The following is an 18,221-nucleotide window of genomic DNA, read 5'->3' as shown; positions in this document are numbered from 1 at the left end:
CTCTGAAGATGGTGGTGGGTGGGAGCAGGCGTGCCTGCAAGGTTGCCTGGTCAGTCCCAGGCCTCCTGCCTAGAGAGGTGGTCTCTGGGTGTGGCACTTGTCTGCTTGTCACCTCCCACCCCAACCCCAAGGCACCAGGCTGCACTGAGTTGGGGGTGGGGAGACTGGTAGTACAGAGGGCAGTGTGTACTTCTCATCGGCCACAATGCACTGAGTCATTGTGTTTTACTTTTAAGTCGTGCTGTATCTTCAGGAGATGGTTGAATTTCCAACATGTACGCATGCCCAGATGCTCACAGCTGAGTGTCTGTGGAGCTGGGATTGGCTGTTCACAGAGCCCGGGGTTGGTTATTGATGGCTCTCATTTCCTACTTCCCTCTCTGATAAAAAAATAAATAAGAAATAAAAAATAGAGGAAGAAGAAGAAAGCATTTCGTGCTCTGCTCCGCTGTGTGCTCCTAGCTGGGTTGCTGGGGCTGCCCTCACTGTGTTGATTGGTGCCCTCACATCAGATGGTGTATTTCATGCATGGGGTTTAAGTGGATTGGAAAGAGGACATTTTAGTGGGTGTGCACATGTTGAACAGGTAGTGACAAGCTGTAGCTTCTTCCAGGGTCAGGTCCTGCAGGTGGCACAGAGGTGGGTAGCTAATGGAGTACATCTGTCTGTAAATTCGGAGCCTACCCACCACCACCACCACCCCGCCTCCGCCTGCCGCTCCACTCACTGAAGATGTTGTTATCCTTGAGGGCTGAAATCCAGCAAGTTCTGAGGGTACTTTATAGTACTTAAGTAGACCAAGGCCCGTGTGGACCCATCGCAAAGCACGTCACCTTTTACAGAGGTTAGTGCCTGGGTTCAAGTCCCAGCCCTGCTTCCAGTTCCAGCTTCCTGCTGATGTGTGCCCTGGGAGAGAGCATGTGATGCTTCAAGAACTCGAGTTCCTACCACCCATGTGGATGCCCTGAATTGAATTCCTGGTTCTTAGCTTTGGCCTAGCCCAGACCCAGTTTCCGCAGACACTTAGGGAGAGAATCTGCTAATGGCATATATATCTCTGCCTTTTAGATAAATAAAACTATACAAATACATTTTTAACAACAGTTACTGCAATGAATTTTCCCACTTTCCTTTATATCTATTTTAATTTTTTAAAGCTTTTCCCTTCTCCTTTGTTATCCATAAGTCTGTCGTCTGCTTGCTGCACTGCCAAGACTCAAGATCCAAACTCACAGGGCTTCAGGGTAGACGTTTGAGTAAGATTAATTCAACCAATGATCCATGAAAGACATTCTTTATGGATACCAGCCACCATCGTAGGGCCCGTTGGGGCACTGATCTTGCAGGTTGTGGGGCCAGGAAATGAACTTAAGATGATTTAGATGGACAGCCAAGGTATCTGTAGAACACTTGGGTTTAAATGGAGTGCTCTTGAGCTAACGTCCAGCCTTTAGTGTTCCTCATGGAAGGGGTGAGCGGAGGGCAGGCCCTCTGCACAGACAGGGAGGAGAGATGAAAGGTGATTGGTCAGGAGACCTTGGTACCTTTCCAAGATGCTCTTGTAAGTGATGCTTTTCTTGGGCATACATTGAAGCCAGGGTGGCTCACTTACCAAGGAGTGCAAGGCATCTCCATTGCCTGCCTTCCTCACGCGTCTTCCGCAGCTGGAGGCACTGCTGTGTCCTGCTTCCCACTGAACCACTGGGCCAGCCTCTGGCTGATGACATTGACCTCACGGGAAGTGGGGGGGGGGGGGCTTGGTTCAGACCTCCCACGGCTACCAGGAATTCTCAAGTGGAGAGTGAAGTGACGTGGCTCCCCTCTGGCCTGCAGCTGTATGCTCTCTATGGGCAGGACGAGGGGGAAGCTGTCTGAACATGGTCATATGGACAGAGGGCTCCAGTCTCAGCAGGTGGAACCATGACTGGTGCAGCCCAGAAAACTGCTCGCGTCCTGGTGCTGGTGAGCCAGAGGTCATGATTCAAAGCCCACTGTGTCAGAATGTGTGACAGTTTCTTTATTTGGTCAGTATGTACGGTTACCTTGAAGACACTGTGCTGGGTGTTGGGATTCTGTGATGAGTGGACGAGGTCTCTCTTTCTGGAGGTTGAAGTCACTTGGTAAAGAAAGTGTGAACTAAATCAGGGCAAGCATTTTGTAGGACAAGGGGGTCACACAAGAGTCGCCTTGGGTGGGTTGAACACAGAGAGCCTCTTGGGCAGGTAAGGGATGGAGGATGCAGCTGGCCAAAGAAAGTGGAGACGTGGTGCTGGTGGAGGGAGCAGCCATCGCAAAGGCCCCAAGTCAGGGAGGAGGGCAAGGGCCTTGGTGTCCTGGCGGAAGCTGGAAGAGGCGGGTTTAGCTCCTGAGATGGCGGAGGACACAGCCGTGTGAACCCGGGCAGGTAGCAGGGCAAGACCTGGCTGTGCCTGTAGGGCCATGAGACAGCTTTGATGTCTGGCCAAGTATAATCTTAGCAGTAAGTGGTAGAGTGATGGAAAATGTGTATTGGATAGACTGAATTTCCTTGCATTGTTCTTTAAGACAGCTTTTTGCTGTGTAAAGAAGCTGGAGGGGTGTGTGTGTGTGTGTGTGTGAGAGAGAGAGAGAGAGAGAGAGAGAGAGAGAGAGAGAGAGAGAGAGAAGAAAGATTTTTAGAGATCTCCTGCAGTTGAGTTTGTGGCTTTGTGCAGGAGATTAGGAACATGAGTGTATATGATCTAATCTGGGGAGTGAAAAATCTCATGGAATAAAGTTGAAGTGCTAGGAAGGGAGAGTCTGCTTCAGCTGCAGTTGGGGTTAGAGGGGGAGAAGTGGTAGCATTAGTGATGTTTATTAGTATTGACTTGTAGTGTAAGAACATGTGAGGATGTTGGCTTGGGTGTGTCGTGGCTTGCTCAGTATTGACAGCTGTCACACGGCCTAGATGGGAGATCAGGACAGTGCTGCCCCAGAGCTCCTCTTCTTGATGAGCCACTGTGCCCTCAAACCACCATCCCACACTGAATGTCCATTTACTTATAAAATGATGACTGAAACCCACATCCAGGAGAGCAGTAGCACAGTGCTTCTGAGCAGTGGGGCCTCAGTAACAGTGTCTCAGGATAGCCGCAGGTTCACAAGCAGGAATCAGATGGAGTGACACTGCTTGATTCCTCCTAGCTCTCAGGCTAATGTGTGACGGAGTCAGCTGTTGTCCTAGGCTTTGCAGGTACCTCGAAGAGAGTATTCTGGATCAAATGGGTTATCAGCTAAAGAACTTTATTGCTTCCACTTCTGAAGGCTGGGAAATCCAAGGTCAAGGTGCTGCAGCCTCTGCGTGTAGTGAGGTCCACTTCCTGGTTCATAGAGAACTGGTTCTATTTTTGTTTGATTTTCTGGTTGTGTCCTCATATGGCAGAAGGACCCCGGGATATCTCTGGGAGATTCTTTTATAGAATCACAGGTCCCCCAGTGAAGGCTCCACCTTCGTGACCTAATCCCCTCCAAGGCCCTACCTCCAAATCCACTCATGTTCAGAGTTCAGTTTCAACTTCTGAATTTTGGAGGGATACACACATTAAGTCTACAGCCCTCTGCCTCACCTAAAATTCATGTCTTCTTTGCATATGAAATCCATACATTCCTTACTCATAGCAATTAAGTTGTGACTCATTTTAGCATCAACTTTAAAGTTGAAGTCCAAAGTCTCATTTAAATATCATTTAAACCAGATATGGGCGAGACTGAAGGTAAGATTCACATGCAGGCAAATTGCTCTCCACCTGTCAAAGCAATGTGGTGTGAGTTTCCAAAATACATTGGCAGGATTGGCATGGACTAAGGCATTCCTACTCAGAAACAGAATTAGGAAAGAAAAAGGAGTAGCAAGTCCCAAATCAATCTAAAACTCCAGTAGGACAGACACCGTTCAGTCTTAGAGCTGGAGATTCATCTTTTCTGACTTGATGCTCTGCCTGTTGGGCCCACCTGGATAGGGGACCCACGGGAATAGACATCCAAACATGATGGGAGAGGGGTCGTTCTTTCCAACACACACTGGGAGCAGGGGTCTTGCACTCATGCTTTGCTGGGCAGGGTTTGAGCCCCCAAGGCTCCAGGCAGCCCTGCTCCCTGGCTTTGGATGGCCCTGCCCATGGTGACACTCTGTGCCTGGATCTAGTGTGTTCTGTGGGCTGGAATTGCACAGTGCTGGCTCCAGCAGTATGGCCTCGTGGCAACATCACCTCCTGTCCTTACTGGGCATTCACTGGGCCTGTGACGGGGAGGAGTCCCGATAATTTCTGAACTGCCTTGGTAGCCATTTTCCCACTGTTCTGGGCGGCCGCTCATGGCTTCTGTGTAGAGCACTGAGTAGCCCCCTCATTGTGTGCATGTAGTGCCTGGCTTCTGTTACATCGCTGATCCATGCCAGTCTCATTAACAAATGGCAGCTTGGCCACACTCAGAGTATTTTCTCTTGAACATGTTTTCTCAATGTTTACAATATGAGCAGACTGAGAACATTTTGAAATCTTGTAGTTTTTTTTTTTTTCCAAAATGTTTATTTGGCCCTGATATTTGGGCAGCCCCTACATGGGAGACCCAGATGAAGTTCTAAGCTCCTGGCTTTGGACTGGCCCAGCCCCAGCCACTGTGGCCATTCAGGAAGTCAACAGGTGGGTGAAAGAAAACTTTATCTTTCTCTCCTTCGCCCTCCCTTTTGTGCTTTCTCTCTCTTCTCTGCCTTTCAATTACATAAATCATTTTTAAAAAGTGCTGATTTATTTATTTTTAAATTTATTGGAAAGGCAGGGTGTGAGAGAGAGAGGTGTCGTCTGTCAGCTGATTGACTTCTCAAATGCCCACAGTAGGTGGGGCTGAGCCTGTCTGCAGCCGTAGTGAAGGATCCCATCCTTGTCTCCCACACGGGTGGCGGGGACTCAGGTGGTTGAGCCACCATCAGCTGCCTCCCAGCACATGAGCAGGAAACCAGAATGGAGGCAACGGCAGGGCAGGGCCGGCTGGCAGGTGTTCCAGTATGGGATGCAGTATCTCAAGCCACTGGGCTGCAGTGTGCAGCCTCCCCCCACGCTGTTTCCTTCATGATCAACCCATCCGTCTTTGCATCATTTTACTCTAAGTGGTCAGGAGGAACTAAGCCACTTATTCAGCACCTGGCTGACTCAGATACATAGTTTATTGGTCACGACGTCTACGTTGTACAAAGCACTTGAACATGAACACGATTCAGCCAAGGTCATCCTTTATAGGAAGGATGACTTTCCTGTAGTTTCTAGTAACGTGATCTTCATTTCTGTCCGAGCCCATGTTAGAGTAGCCTTCGCTGTCCAGGTCACGCAGCAGTTCCATTCGGGATTGCTCGGTGTTTGCCAACGTGGACGCCTTGTGTGCAGCCCTCTTTTCTTTCTGGCCATCACCGGGACTTCCTTTGGAGGTCCATTCGTGGCAGTGTAGGCTCTTTCTAGCCTTCAGACACCTTCAAACACTGTAGACTGTAGCCTCTTCCTGGTGTCCGGGTCCGCAGCTGCATCTGCGTTTTTCAGTCGTTATAGAAACACCGCCACCACTTGGTGGTACCAGTTTTCTGTTGTAGTCCACCTGGACTGGGCTGGTAAGCACGATTCTGGAGGCTGGGCAGTCCCAAGTGGAGGCACTGTCAGATTTGGTGTCGGCTGCGTGTTCTCCCTGCCTTCTCACAGAGTGCAGTGGGAGAGGCTAGCTGGCACTCTCTGATGGCTCTCAGAGCGCCGTGATCCCATTTGTGACAGCACTGGCCCTGTGACTTAGTCTCTACCACCTCCACCACCCGCCCCACTGCCAAAGCCCCATCTTCTTCCCAGCTAGGACCTGCGTTTTCAAAGCATATAAATGTTTGGTCCGTAGTGCTTTTCACATTGATTTTTGCACAGACTAAGTGCACACTCTGCTCCATGCTCACTGAGAACACGCCAGTTCCCTCTAAAGCGTCAGCCCTGCGAGAACTTGTCCTGTGTCTGACTGAGGCCATGGCACCCCCAGGGGTTCCCGATGTATTTAATGGATGAGTGAATCAGTTAAGAGAGGAGCTGGAGGAGCAGGACCGACAGATGCACTTCATCAGGACTGTGTTAGATGAGCTGAATTGCAAAGTGGTGCTTGGAGGAAGGGGTGGGAGCGTTCATGCCATGAAGGCAGAGGGTGGACCCCATTGCCCTTTGTTTTCTGTGTGGCAGCATTTTCGTGGGGTCCGACCTCACTGCCCTCTGGGGAATTCCGGTGCAGAGGAACTGAGTGATGGGCTCTGTACCATTTGAGGAAGACTCAGCTCCACAGCTTCTTCTCTGTTCTGTGTGGGATTCCAGGTGCACCTGCAAACCCACTGAAGAATGTCATAGTGACGTAATTTCCTACCAGCAGTCTAGCTGCTTTGCAACTTCAGCAGTTTCTACATGTGCTGTCCTCACCTTGCATTGTGAGGATACGCTGGCTTGTTCTCAGTGGCCCTGTTGGTGACCTGTGGTCCTTTGGTAGTTGTATCAGAGCAGTCCTTGGAACCCTGCCTGGTAGAAATCTGCCGAGCAGAGGGTGGGGTCGTGGGGTGATAACTTTCTACTGAGTGCTGTCAGCAGGAATATAAACTGGGATAATGTTTTCGGTGGGCATTTTGGCCATATTGACCTCATGATCCTACTTGGGAAATCCATTTCATGGAATCAGGAGTTGTGTACAGGAAATCCATTGCACCTGATGACCGTAGAGCAGTGGAAACATCCCCTTCTGCCAGGGCACCCTGTGGGAGCTGCTGCTCTGTTGGGAGCCTCCGGCAGCAGTTCCTGTGAATGACCTAGTGTTGATGATGGGTGGGTGGTGGCGGTTCGCCCCTGCCCACCACCTCAGCCCATCAAGTGCCATGTTTCAGTGAACACCCTGCCTTTCCCTAAACCAGTCCTAACCACGTTCATGTTGCTGCTATTCTTTCCCTCATGTCGCTTCTGCTTAATTTTGGTGACTTGTTCTTTCCTAAGGTCCTTGAGCCCCTGCCCCTACCTGGCTTCTCCCAGAATGGATTGCTTTGCTACTGGTTGCTACAAAACAAATAAAGGTGTTTTTCCCCCATCCACATAGCCCATGATAATATCCCCCAAGAGTTATAAGCAAATGGGCTCTAAAATTCTAGCAACAAAGCCCGTGGTGGGATTGCATGTGCTTGCACTACTGTGTGTGCACACCTGAGCCAGCAAGCACTTAGCCAGAAGCTGTGCAGGCAACCTGCCAGCTACGCCCCTCCAGGGAAGAGCAGGGCTAGGGATGCTGAGGGATGAGGGATGGGACACTGAGTGACATCCACAGCCCCTGGTGAGCTTGCTTCTAATTTGCTTTTCTCCAATTAGTGTTTCAGTTGCTAAAGATTCCCTGTAAGGTCTCTGGGCTAGGAGTGCATGTCTTACTATGGGGCCAGTGAACAAGGGAGCGACCAAACAAGAAATCAAATCAGAGAGCCAGAGGTCAGTGGAACAATCTCTTTTCTGCCCCCTTGTGAGGAGGAGATGGATTTTTTAAAACAGAGTAAGTCCTTAACCATTATCCTTGGGGAATAAAGAAGGCTTAACTGTTCGTTTACATTTCCCTAATAGCTTGCTATTACACTGCTGGCTTAGCAGTTTTCCTTAACAAAGCAAGGTTTTAGCTGGGGTGCATAAGTGCCTGTGGGTGTGTGCGGGCGTGAATGTGTGTGTATGTGTGTGTGTGTGGGCACGCGTAGCGAGCTGCTCTTGTATGCAGGCTCCAGTGGCCATACTCATTCAACAAGCTGATCTTTGAGTTAAAACGCCATCAGTCTGCCCTAGTGAGTCCCTGGTGTCTTGGCTGTGCCCTGCCATTGTCTTAATGGAAGGTGACTGCAGATGCAGAGTCTCCCACCAGTCTGTGGCATTTGCATAATCACATCAGCCTGTTAATCTTCATGACCCTGCCTGGGGACAGGAACTGGCTTATGAGTGTGAGGCTAGACACAGGTTTCACCAGGCTCCTTGGCCCTGCGACTTTCGCTTTCAAGTCCAAGGGAACCTAGGTTCAGGTAATGTCCCAAACCGTGAACCATCTGAACTGCAGCGGGGAAAGTTCCTGTTCTTCCGGCTGTTTGCCCATTGCCACCCAGATTGCTCCTGGCAACACTTAAGTAGAGAATGGCTTGAGGGATTCCTGAAATAACAGCAGGTTTCCTGCCGTGGAGAGGTTTTCTTGGAAAAGTTAGCAGTCTGAGTAAAGACTCTCTCTGGAATCCCAGCCATGTTTGGATTCCAATTTTGATACAGATCCTCAAATGTTTTTAAAGTTTTTCTTTATTTGAGAAGCGGAGAGAGAGAGAGATTGCTCCCATTCTGGTGGTATCCTCAGATGCTCCCCGGTGTTGATGCTGGGATCTGGGAACGCGATAACTCAATCCTGGGGTCTCTCGTGGGTGGCAGGAACCCAGTTGCTTGAGCTGTGCTCCCTGCCAGGGTCTGATTACCAGGAAGCTGGAGTCCAGAGCTGGTATCAGGGATCAACCCTGGTACTGCAGTGTGGGATGAGAGTCCTAACTTAACCACCAGGCAGAACGCTCGCCCCAAGACCTCAAAATATCACTGTGAAAACTTAGGTAGGATTGATCTCACCTCTCAGTCTCCACTGAAAATCTTGAGCACTGGCCAGGGAGCTTTTAACTCGGTCAACTGTTTGTTTGTTTGTTTGTTTGTTTTCAGTTCTCCTTCTTATACTTGGAGATCTTCGTTCTGTTCCAACAACCTGAGCTTCTTTAAGCATGACCATAGAAATGAGGGCTGGAATGTAGTTGAAAGTTCAACAGCTTGTGTTCCCTTAAAAACTCTAAAAATGTATGCGTGTGTTTATTTGTTTTACTTTGCATTATTAGGACCAGCAGTGAATGGCTATAAGAGAATCGCACAGTAATACTGAGTCACAAAGGAGTTGTTTTTTTAAAAAAAGATTTATTAATTTATTTAAAAGAGTTACAGAGAGAGAGAGAGAGGTCTTCCATCCAATGGTTCACTCCCCAATTGGCCGCAATGGCCCGAACTGTGCTGATCCAAAGCCAGGAGCCAGGAGCCAGGAGCTTCTGGGTCTCCCACACAGGTTCAGGGGCCCAAGGACTTGGGCCATCTTCTGCTTTCCCAGGCCACAGCAGGGAGCTGGATTGGAAGTGGAGCAGCCGGGTCTCGAACCGGCGCCTATATGGGATGCCAGCACTTCAGGCCAGGGCGTTAACCCGCTGCACCACAGCGCTGGCCCCGGAGTTCTGTTTTTTACAGCCTCCGTCTCCCTTGCTGAGGGTGTGTGATGCTTTCTTCCAGTTCATTGCACATGCACAGTGTTTTTTTTGGAAGTGCTCATTTGTGGCTGTTCAGAACTCTCATCTTGGCCATGACCTGGCCCAGGTGAAGGACAGGTCATGCAGTTCCAAGTTGAAATGAGCCACAGTCTGGAGATTGACTTTCCGGTACACCCAGAGAGATGCTCAGCTTCTGGAATTGCATCCTCACACCAGAGACACCTGTTGGTGTTCCTGATTCTGCTCTCAGACTTCTTAAAGTGCACTGTTCTTGTGGATTTGATAGAATTCTAGAAACCTGGGTTGGGGCCGGCTTGGCAGCATGCTGACAGGCTGGTGACTGTCCACTTGTCCTGGGGCCTGCTTGCCTCTGTTGTGTCCAAGACCTGGCCTGGGAAGCATGTGACCTTCACCCTGCTTATATTGGCCACCCCAGGGTGCTGGCTTTCCTTTGGTTGGATCAGTGCCTACTCCTCTATGCCTGGAGCTTACCTTGTGACAGTAGGTTCTTCCCATGACCCTGGCTCTGCTCTGCCCATGAAGTCTCCCCAGCTCACTGCCCCATGCGCTGTCCACACTCGGTCATGACTTTTCTCCCTCTTGGTGCCCTTGGGAGGAGGAGTAAGACCGTTCACGTTAGGTGCTTTGCACAGTGCCTGAGACACTGGCGGAGTTCAGGCATTTAGTGTGTTAGTGACTGCTGGTGGTTGTGATAGGAGGAGCAGCAACACTCCCACTGTAAGTCCTCAGTGAAGCTGTAGCTGCTGTTACCACTGTTGCATATTTGTCCTTTTGCCCTCCAGGCTTCTGCAAACAGCATGTTTTTTGTGTCATTGAGTGCCCGTAGTACTTGGAAAACTCCAGGCACATGTCAGTTACTCCTGTTCTGCAGTTTTCTTTGCCTTGTGAAGAAAACTGGACTCTTTTTGGACAGGATCTCATGTCTGGGACCTCCTTCATATGCCGAAGGGTCCCGTGAGTCCGTGTAATGGGATGGAGCTCAGCCCACATGGGAGCCTGTCTCTTCGACCAGAACTGCTTTTGTAAATGACGTAGTCCATTGTGTACTTCCTGTGTAATTTTATGACTTCTTATAATGACAGAAATAACCCTCACAACAAAGGAATTATAGCATCATTTTGCAGGACATATTATTTCAATGTTTTTCATTTCAGTTAACATTATTTTCTCTCTGGTTCAGAATAGCCACCATGTCAGCTATCTGAATATCTTCCATTCCTGCTGTAGGTGCAATTAGCTTTGATTTTGCAAACAAATCAATCCATTTTTGAATAGGCATTTTGTTATTAACATGAAAACATGCATGGAAGAACACTGTTACTGCTAGAAGGGAAGTGTTCTTGAATAGGTGTGCTACACCTCTGGGCTGGCAGCTGGTCTTGGAGGGCTGACAGAACAAAGAGAAGACAGAAAAGTGGGTTTGGTGACTGAGTGGTGATGTCGGTCTCAGCTTGTCGCCCTGTAAAATGAGAGTGCTACTGGAAGCTCGCCCCCCGAGCTCGTTACGTGTGAGCAATCAGGGCATGCAGGTAGCGCATTTGGCCTGACGTAGGAAAGTCATACAAACACATGGCATGCTACTATTGCTGTTTGTCACGCGGAGTTGCTTTACTGCTTCAACAGCTCTCCCTGTGCAGAGTGGACCAGTTGTGTCTAATCTTCAGCAAACATGGTACAATACTCAGTGTTCTGAGTAAATGAATGGCCCTTCCTCAGTTGTTGAAAGAAAAAAATTGGCACTCCTACATACATTTTTAGCAGTGGACCCTGTCATCAAAAGGGTTTCCACACGGGATAAGGTCACGACGTTTACACGTGCACGTGTATGCAATTTTTGCTGACAGTGTTACTCATCCTGATGCCTCGTTGCTGTGGGCCCTCACCATGGCCCTACTTTGCCATGACCAGGCAGAATGCCAGGACACGAGTGATGTCATCAGAGACTCCCTTGGCAGCATGTGTGGGGAAGGAGCAGGATATGGGCTGGAGATGTCGCTAAGTGGTGAGCAGTGGGGCCCGAGGGCAGGCAATGTGTACAGCGGAAGATTCAGGCTGATGTTTCAAGGAACCAGGACAGGAGTAGCTTGACAATAGCGCTTCTCACCTGGTCAGTTGGTTTTGGTTTTAGCTGATGCCCTCTTTTGGGTTCGTGGTCCTGTCTTCCTTTAACAGTGAGTCAATCTTTTTATTATTTATTTATTTATTTTTTTATTTTTTTGACAGGCAGAGTGGACAGTGAGAGAGAGAGACAGAGAGAAAGGCCTTCCTTTTGCCGTTGGTTCACCCTCCAATGGCCGCCACGGCCAGTGCGCTGCGGCCGGCGCACCGCGCTGATCCGATGGCAGGAGCCAGGAGCCAGGTGCTTTTCCTGGTCTCCCATGGGGTGAAGGGCCCAAGCACCTGGGCCATCCTCCACTGCACTCCCTGGCCACAGCAGAGGGCTGGCCTGGAAGAGGGGCAACCGGGACAGAATCCGGCGCCCCGACCGGGACTAGAACCCGGTGTGCCGGCGCCGCTAGGCAGAGGATTAGCCTAGTGAGCCGCGGCGCTGGCCAACAGTGAGTCAATCTTAAAAAGAGCATTCATAAGTTTATTTACGTAGTGTATTTTATAAAAATACTTTGTGTGATGTTTCAGTGAATAGTTTTAGAACAAAGTGAGTCTCCAAATTGCTAATATCAACACTTGATTGTGCAGAGTCCTGTAAGCTTGTTGGAAGATTCAGATGTTGTTATTTGAGTGCTACCCGGGAATGCTGGCTGGCAGTTGCCAGTGTTTGAGTTTTCACTTGAGGCTACATTCCCTTGCAAATACCACTGACGTTAGTATTTCCCATTTATTTGATAAAAACACAAATACTGTGAAAAATAAAGAACAACTGGTGATGTTAGCAACTTTTGGATGTTTTCCTGGAAAGTCGTCTTTCTTATTCCTAAATTCTGAAGATGAATATCTGTTAGAACTTGGAGCCACTGTGTTGGAGGGCCACGTGCAGCCTCAGACATAGTCTAACTTCGAGGGTGGGCAGCCTTCAGCTCTGAGGCACAGCAGGGCTCCCCCCACCAACCCAGTTCTTGGTTATTTCTGAAATTGTTATTGTTCTAATTTCTGCTGGTTGTTGGTTTTAGCAATACTGGAAACAAGAGCCTATTGCTCTGTTGCTGAAAACACCAGTGTTTTTGTCATCTCATTAGTGCTAATAATTTCTAGAAATAAGTGGGATGACTTAGAAAGATCCAGAGCAGTAGATTAACTTACTCTCTGAACCATGTCTATGCCAAGGGTCAACCACGTCTTTGAGTACCAGGAGCACAGAAGAGATGCAGACCGGTCACTGCCCTGAGGAGTCCACAGTCCATCAAGGAAGACCGATGCAGAAAAGAGCTGCTTCACGCTGCACTGAGTGTCACAGTGGAGTCAGTCATGTTGGCACCAACTGTGCCGCGGTCACCTCCACCTGGGGAAAGGGCTGTGGGATCAGCAGAGACAAGAGCATGAAAAGGAATAATGTTTGCTGGAGGTTTCCATTTGCACGGCCCATGGAAGAGACTTGTAAGAGGTGGATTTGGCCAGCTGGGGATAGAATTAATAGGGAGTGGGTGATGGGGTAGGGTGGCAAGAATAGGCAAAGAGAGGTGTCCAGGCTGGTGTCCAGGCTTCCAGACTGAGTGTGCCCCATGCCCTGTTGGGATACAGCCTCTTGACATTTGATCAAGTGCACTCAAGGCCCTCTCTTGGAGACTGGCCGGGGAACCCAATGAGAAGCCGTCACCAGGCCATGGTAGAATGGACCCTGTGGAGAGGTCCCTGGGAATCTTTATAGGGTGAGGGTGATGCTTGGGCTCAAAGAAAGCGCTAAGGAGGGGGGAATGGTGGGTGCAGATGACAACATCAGGTTAAGGAAGAACACACAGGATGACACAAAGGCACAGAGGTCTTTGGTGGGCTCTGAGAAACAGCTGAGGGGAACCAGAGCAAAAACGGGTGGTGGCTGTAGCCAGTGTCTACACATGCACATGTATGTGGCGTGTGTGTGTACATATGTGTATGATGTGTACTCGTATCTGTGCATGTTGGGGAAGGCAGCAAGGCAGACAGCCTGCGAATGTAGGCTGGGGCAGTTTAACACCCAGTCCTGAAGTTGGACTGTACCTTAGTCCAGATGGGCGAGCAAGGAGGTGTTAAACTTGGGATCACATGATCAGATTTGTGCTTAGAAGTCTTCCCTCTGCTTCAAAATGCTGGGAATTTTGGAGACTTGGAAAAGACGGAGACTAAGCAGCTGAACAAATGAGAATGAGAAGTGCTGGTGACCTGATTCTCTCCCCTCCCTCCGTCGGAGAGAGCCTGTAGGTTGAGGTTTCTGCAGCAGTTCCATCAGCCTGTGGTGGTAGCTGACACTCAGCATCAACCCAGGATGGAGTTTAGGGCTTAGTGGCAAATGTGAAGCCTGGCGGGCCCTGCCTCGCACACTGAATTGCTGGTGTCACCCCAGTTGATGAATGTCTGTGACACTGGGCAGAGCAGTTCCACCCAGACGCCTTCATCGGATTGCACTGTTCGGAGGCTCATGAATTGAAATATCTTGAGTCAGAAGTCTTGGTCCCTTGCCTTGAGTGAGTTGGTTATTATTTTACGATTTGCACCGAACTGTGTGGATTGAAATACACAAACAGCAGTCGGGAAGTTAGGCCTTCTTGGTCTCACATAGACTTGTCCCTAACTTTACACACTTGGTGTCTGGACAGAGACCAAGGTGTAGTTGCCACTCCATGAGGGCCCTACCTAGTTGAGATAAGGAAGATCCAGGTTTTCACAGTCTGGCAGGTGTGCTTATGTCATTAGAACTGGAGAAGTGCGGGGTGGCTCTGAACCCAGAGCCCCAAGGCATCCTAGGAGAGGTCACAAATGGTTCTGCTTGTATACGATCCATGACCATCAGCCTTGCTCTTCTGTAGGTGGAGAGCTATGAACAGTGTTGCAAAGGAGCCTCATTTATATGACTGAACCCTGATAATGAAAGTACAGATCCCAAAATAGGGTATTTAAACCGCCCCAGACCACCCAATGGCTTCCTTTCCATAAATACGTATGAGATCACTTCCATATTCTGTGTGACGCTGTGTGAGTCACTTCCCTTTTGTGTCACATATAGCAGGATGACATTGAAGTAGACTCAATTCTATTTTCTTGGTCTGACATCCCGTGATTTTGTGATTAACTGCAGAGTAACCACTGCAGTGGCCAGCACGTAGGGACTTGGCTACACTGTGCACCACACCATGTGGTAGGCATTGGCCAGCCTCTCCTCCTGTCTTCCATGCAATGAACTTAATTTAAAATGGACGTTCAGGTCCAGAGACAGAGGTGACTTGTCACTGCCTGGTCTTTGAGAGCTGATTCCATCTTCTCAAAGCCACTGATTCATTGTTCACTTCTCTCTCCACTGCCTTCGGCTAAGCTCCTGTAGACTCTTTCCTCTAGGGCATCGTCACACACGGTTATGTCTGCTGAGCAAAGCTGCCTGCTCCTTGGACTTTATAGCCTGTTCCTGGGAACGCGTGCTGAGAATTCCTTCAGCCGTGGGCGTGCACGCTGGGGTCTGACCCAGGAGAGGGCCTGCCGGGTGCCGGAACTTCTTCTGCACTTGCTGATTCATTATCAGTGTCAGACAGTCTGCCATGTGAATGATGATACATGCGTGGTGTGTTCTGCTGAAGGAATCGTGTTCTCCAAGATTAACCTCGTGCCGACAGCCTGCTTATCTCCCGCACAGGGTCCCACCACATCCCTGTGCCCGTAGCCCAGAACAGACTGAAGACTTAAGTGTGATTGATGAAGGATGATAGGAGACCCCATGTCCCTGTGGTTTAGAAATGCAAAGGAGGGGATTTTTTCCTTCTAGATGGAGGGAAAGGCCGTGGTGGGGGGAGGTTTGGTGCTGCAGAACCACCGAGTCACTGGAGAGAGGCCCCTCGAGGGTGCACGAGGGTGCCCTCATGGGATCTGTGAGCTGGTGGCGTCGCTTGGACCGAGAGGGGCCGCGGAGGAGGGATTCCCCAGTGGACACGCTCTGCAGCTGTGCAGATGCGGCCCCTGGCCTTCTTCCCATCAGCTCCAGGACTTGGGCAAACTGCTGCCCTCCCAGAACCTCGGTTTTCACACGTGGCCGAGCAGGGATTTGGACGAGGTGCTCTTTCAGGGTGCATGGTGGTCTTCGCGGGCTTTGTGCTCATGGCCTGCGCTGCCTGCAGCCTCTGCTGGCCCCTGGGCCATGCCGTGGAGGTGGCCGATCCACCTTGGCCTTGCCCTCACGTGCTCTGGTGCTGCGTCCCCAACATGGCTAGGACAGGTCTGGGGCGGGATGAACACTGGATTGGGGCTGCCTTGTGTTTCACTCATCTGTCGTACTAACTCACTGTCTTTCATTTGAAAGAAGGTTGGTTACCTTGGGCATTTAGCAAGTTCTCTAGGGATTATGGGTTCGTTCTATACCTGGTGGGACAGATTTCCTTCTTCCGGCCCCATGAATTTTGGTGGAGAATTACACTGTTCCAAACCCATGGCCAGAGCGGGTAGGTCATATTTGTATGGAAATGGTTGCTTCGTTTTTTTGATCCCCATGTACTGGGCTAAACAATTGTGATAGAAACAATAAAAATGGGAGTTGCTTATTTTGTAGGTAGGCTCTGTACTAACTACTTTATCTATATCAGCTCTTCACATCCTCCCTAGATCCCCTTGTAGTCAATTCCATTTCCCCCATTGTACAGATGAGGAAATTGAGACTTGCAGGATTAAATATACTGCCAAGGTCACCCGGGGAGCAGGTGCCCGAGCTGAGATCGGAAGTCTTGTTTTGTGGCTCCAGAGCCCAGACTGCTGACCGCCAGGCGGGCACTGCCGGTACGGAACATTCCAAGGGGGCAGTCATGATCTCATGCACGGGGAGTCCAGAGTGGCTCGTTCTCTGAGGCCTGTGCCCCAGCCCCGAGGCCTGCGCATCGCCGCGGGGAGTTTGCTGGGTGCACAGCGCCAGCCGAGGGAGGAGGCGCGGCAGTAACTGCACCTTCATTTCAGTGGTTTATGGTACAGTGATGGGGTTTCTTCCATGGACAAAAGCCATCCTAATAGTGCCATTTATCATTATGACAAAGGTTAGGAGAGGGGAAACGCAAGCTGGAATGAAAGAGTGGGATTCTGATTATTTTAACAGTCGAAAGTGACATCACCTCAGAACCTCTATCGAGTGGCAAATTGGAAGCTGGACTGAAATTGCTGTAAAATGTATCCCGAGATGGTTTTCTGCAGCTGTGATAAAGTCTTTCGGCTCTGTTTGGAGATGCATTTCTGATAAAAGTGCTCGCAGTGCCGCCTGTGTGTCACCCATGCAGAGGCTGCGCTCCAGCCCCGTGACAGCCTAAGATTCTGGGTGCTCACGCGGGCCCCTGGGAGAGACTGCACCCAGGCCTGGGGCTGCCTTGGCCGCAATCCCACCTTGGCGTTTGAAGTGTTCCGAACATTTCTGTGTCATGAGTGATGTTTTATAGCACTTCATAGTCTGCAGTGATTTCCTGGGTCCTTCCATTGAGTTGAACGTAGGATTTTAGGGTAAAATCTTCGGTCCCCTGTTTGCGAATTGGAACAAATGAGCTTGCTAGCCAAGGATCCTTAGAGTCCCCTGCCTGTTTGACAAGATGCTGTTTGATGGTTGCGTTGACTGGTTGATTTTACCTTGTGTACTGGGAACCTGGAGGAGAGAGCCCGAGGGCCAGGGCAACCGCTAACGTCTTCCGTCTTTTTCTGACCCTTAGGCAAAAGAAGGGGAGCGTGGCCCACAAGCACTGGGCCGGACCTGCGAATCTGGTCAAGTGCAAGCCCTGTCCCGTGGCGCAGTCGGTCATGGTCTGTGGCTCTGATGGCCACTCCTACACATCCAAGGTTGGTCTTCTTTGTTATCTTTTTGTCTTCAGAAACATGCCTGGTTTATTTGTTCTGATGAATCTCTGTGTCAGATCGGGCATGGCACCTATGTGGGTGTGAGCACACTGAGAGATGCTTTAGCCACAGGCAAAAGCAAGATAAAGACATTACAGCCTGTGTTGCTGGGTCGGTCGAGGGAGGTTCTGAGAGCCACACGTGGTCTTGTGAATCCAGGCGAGCTTCCTGGAGCAGGTGAGGTAGCCCATTCTTCACAAGATGCCAATCACTGGCTCTGGCAATGGGAAGCAAACTGAGGGTGGCTCAGGGTGCTGCTTGGGCAAGGAGCGTGATGTCAGGTAGTTCCAGAATGCACCCAGCACTGTACAGGCCCCTTTCTCAGAGGGGACTCAGGATCTCACTGTGAAATGGGAGCAGGTGCAGATGAGATACAAGTCATTCTAATTCCAGCCGTTGAAGACAGCATGGGTTCACAGACAAAGGGACCAGGGTAAAAGGGGCCTGTTTATCCCTCCTTGGGGATGAGGGCTCTCTCTATGTAGGAGGAGCTTCTCTAATCATGGATTTACAGGCAGGAGGCACAGGTCATGGAGGTGGAGGATGGAGGTGACAGCTTGTTCTTGGGACTTCACGTGTTCTCCTTGGGCTAAGGTTATCCACTGGAATGTTTGGGAACAAGTGCATTTCCCTCATCTGATGGATTCAAGGAAGGGAAACCACTAATTGTCAAGAGTTTGCTTATGCATTTTCTTATGTAACAGATGTAAAGCAAGTGACCCCTTGGGTCTGATGCTGAGCGTGGGTGCATGTCTCAGTTTTTTCTGTAAGATACAGAGGGAGAGTGGAGCTCGGAGCCTCCTCATGTACTTGAGCCAGAGTTGTGCTGCTTGTACGTGTGGTCTGGTTTTTCTGTGCAAGGTTTCACATGCAGAGTGGCATCCGTGGC

General features: G+C 50.0%; 1 protein-coding gene across 2 annotated transcripts in view; it reads left to right on the top strand.

The window, feature by feature from the left end:
- SPOCK1 (SPARC (osteonectin), cwcv and kazal like domains proteoglycan 1) overlaps window positions 1-18,221 on the top strand; it is a 487,158-nt gene that overhangs the window by 337,346 nt on the left and 131,591 nt on the right. For both annotated transcript variants that reach the window (XM_089335895.1, XM_002710225.6), the window contains exon 5: window positions 17,149-17,275. In XM_089335895.1, coding sequence (XP_089192021.1) covers window positions 17,149-17,275 — 127 coding nt within the window. The remainder of the gene's footprint in view (window positions 1-17,148; window positions 17,276-18,221) is intronic.

This window comes from Oryctolagus cuniculus, chromosome 6 (assembly GCF_051225735.1).
Source record: "Oryctolagus cuniculus isolate XC-2025 breed Fujian yellow rabbit chromosome 6, ASM5122573v1, whole genome shotgun sequence".
In the NCBI taxonomy this organism is placed as follows: Eukaryota; Metazoa; Chordata; class Mammalia; order Lagomorpha; family Leporidae; genus Oryctolagus; species Oryctolagus cuniculus.
This window is presented reverse-complemented; position numbering and strand designations above follow the sequence as displayed.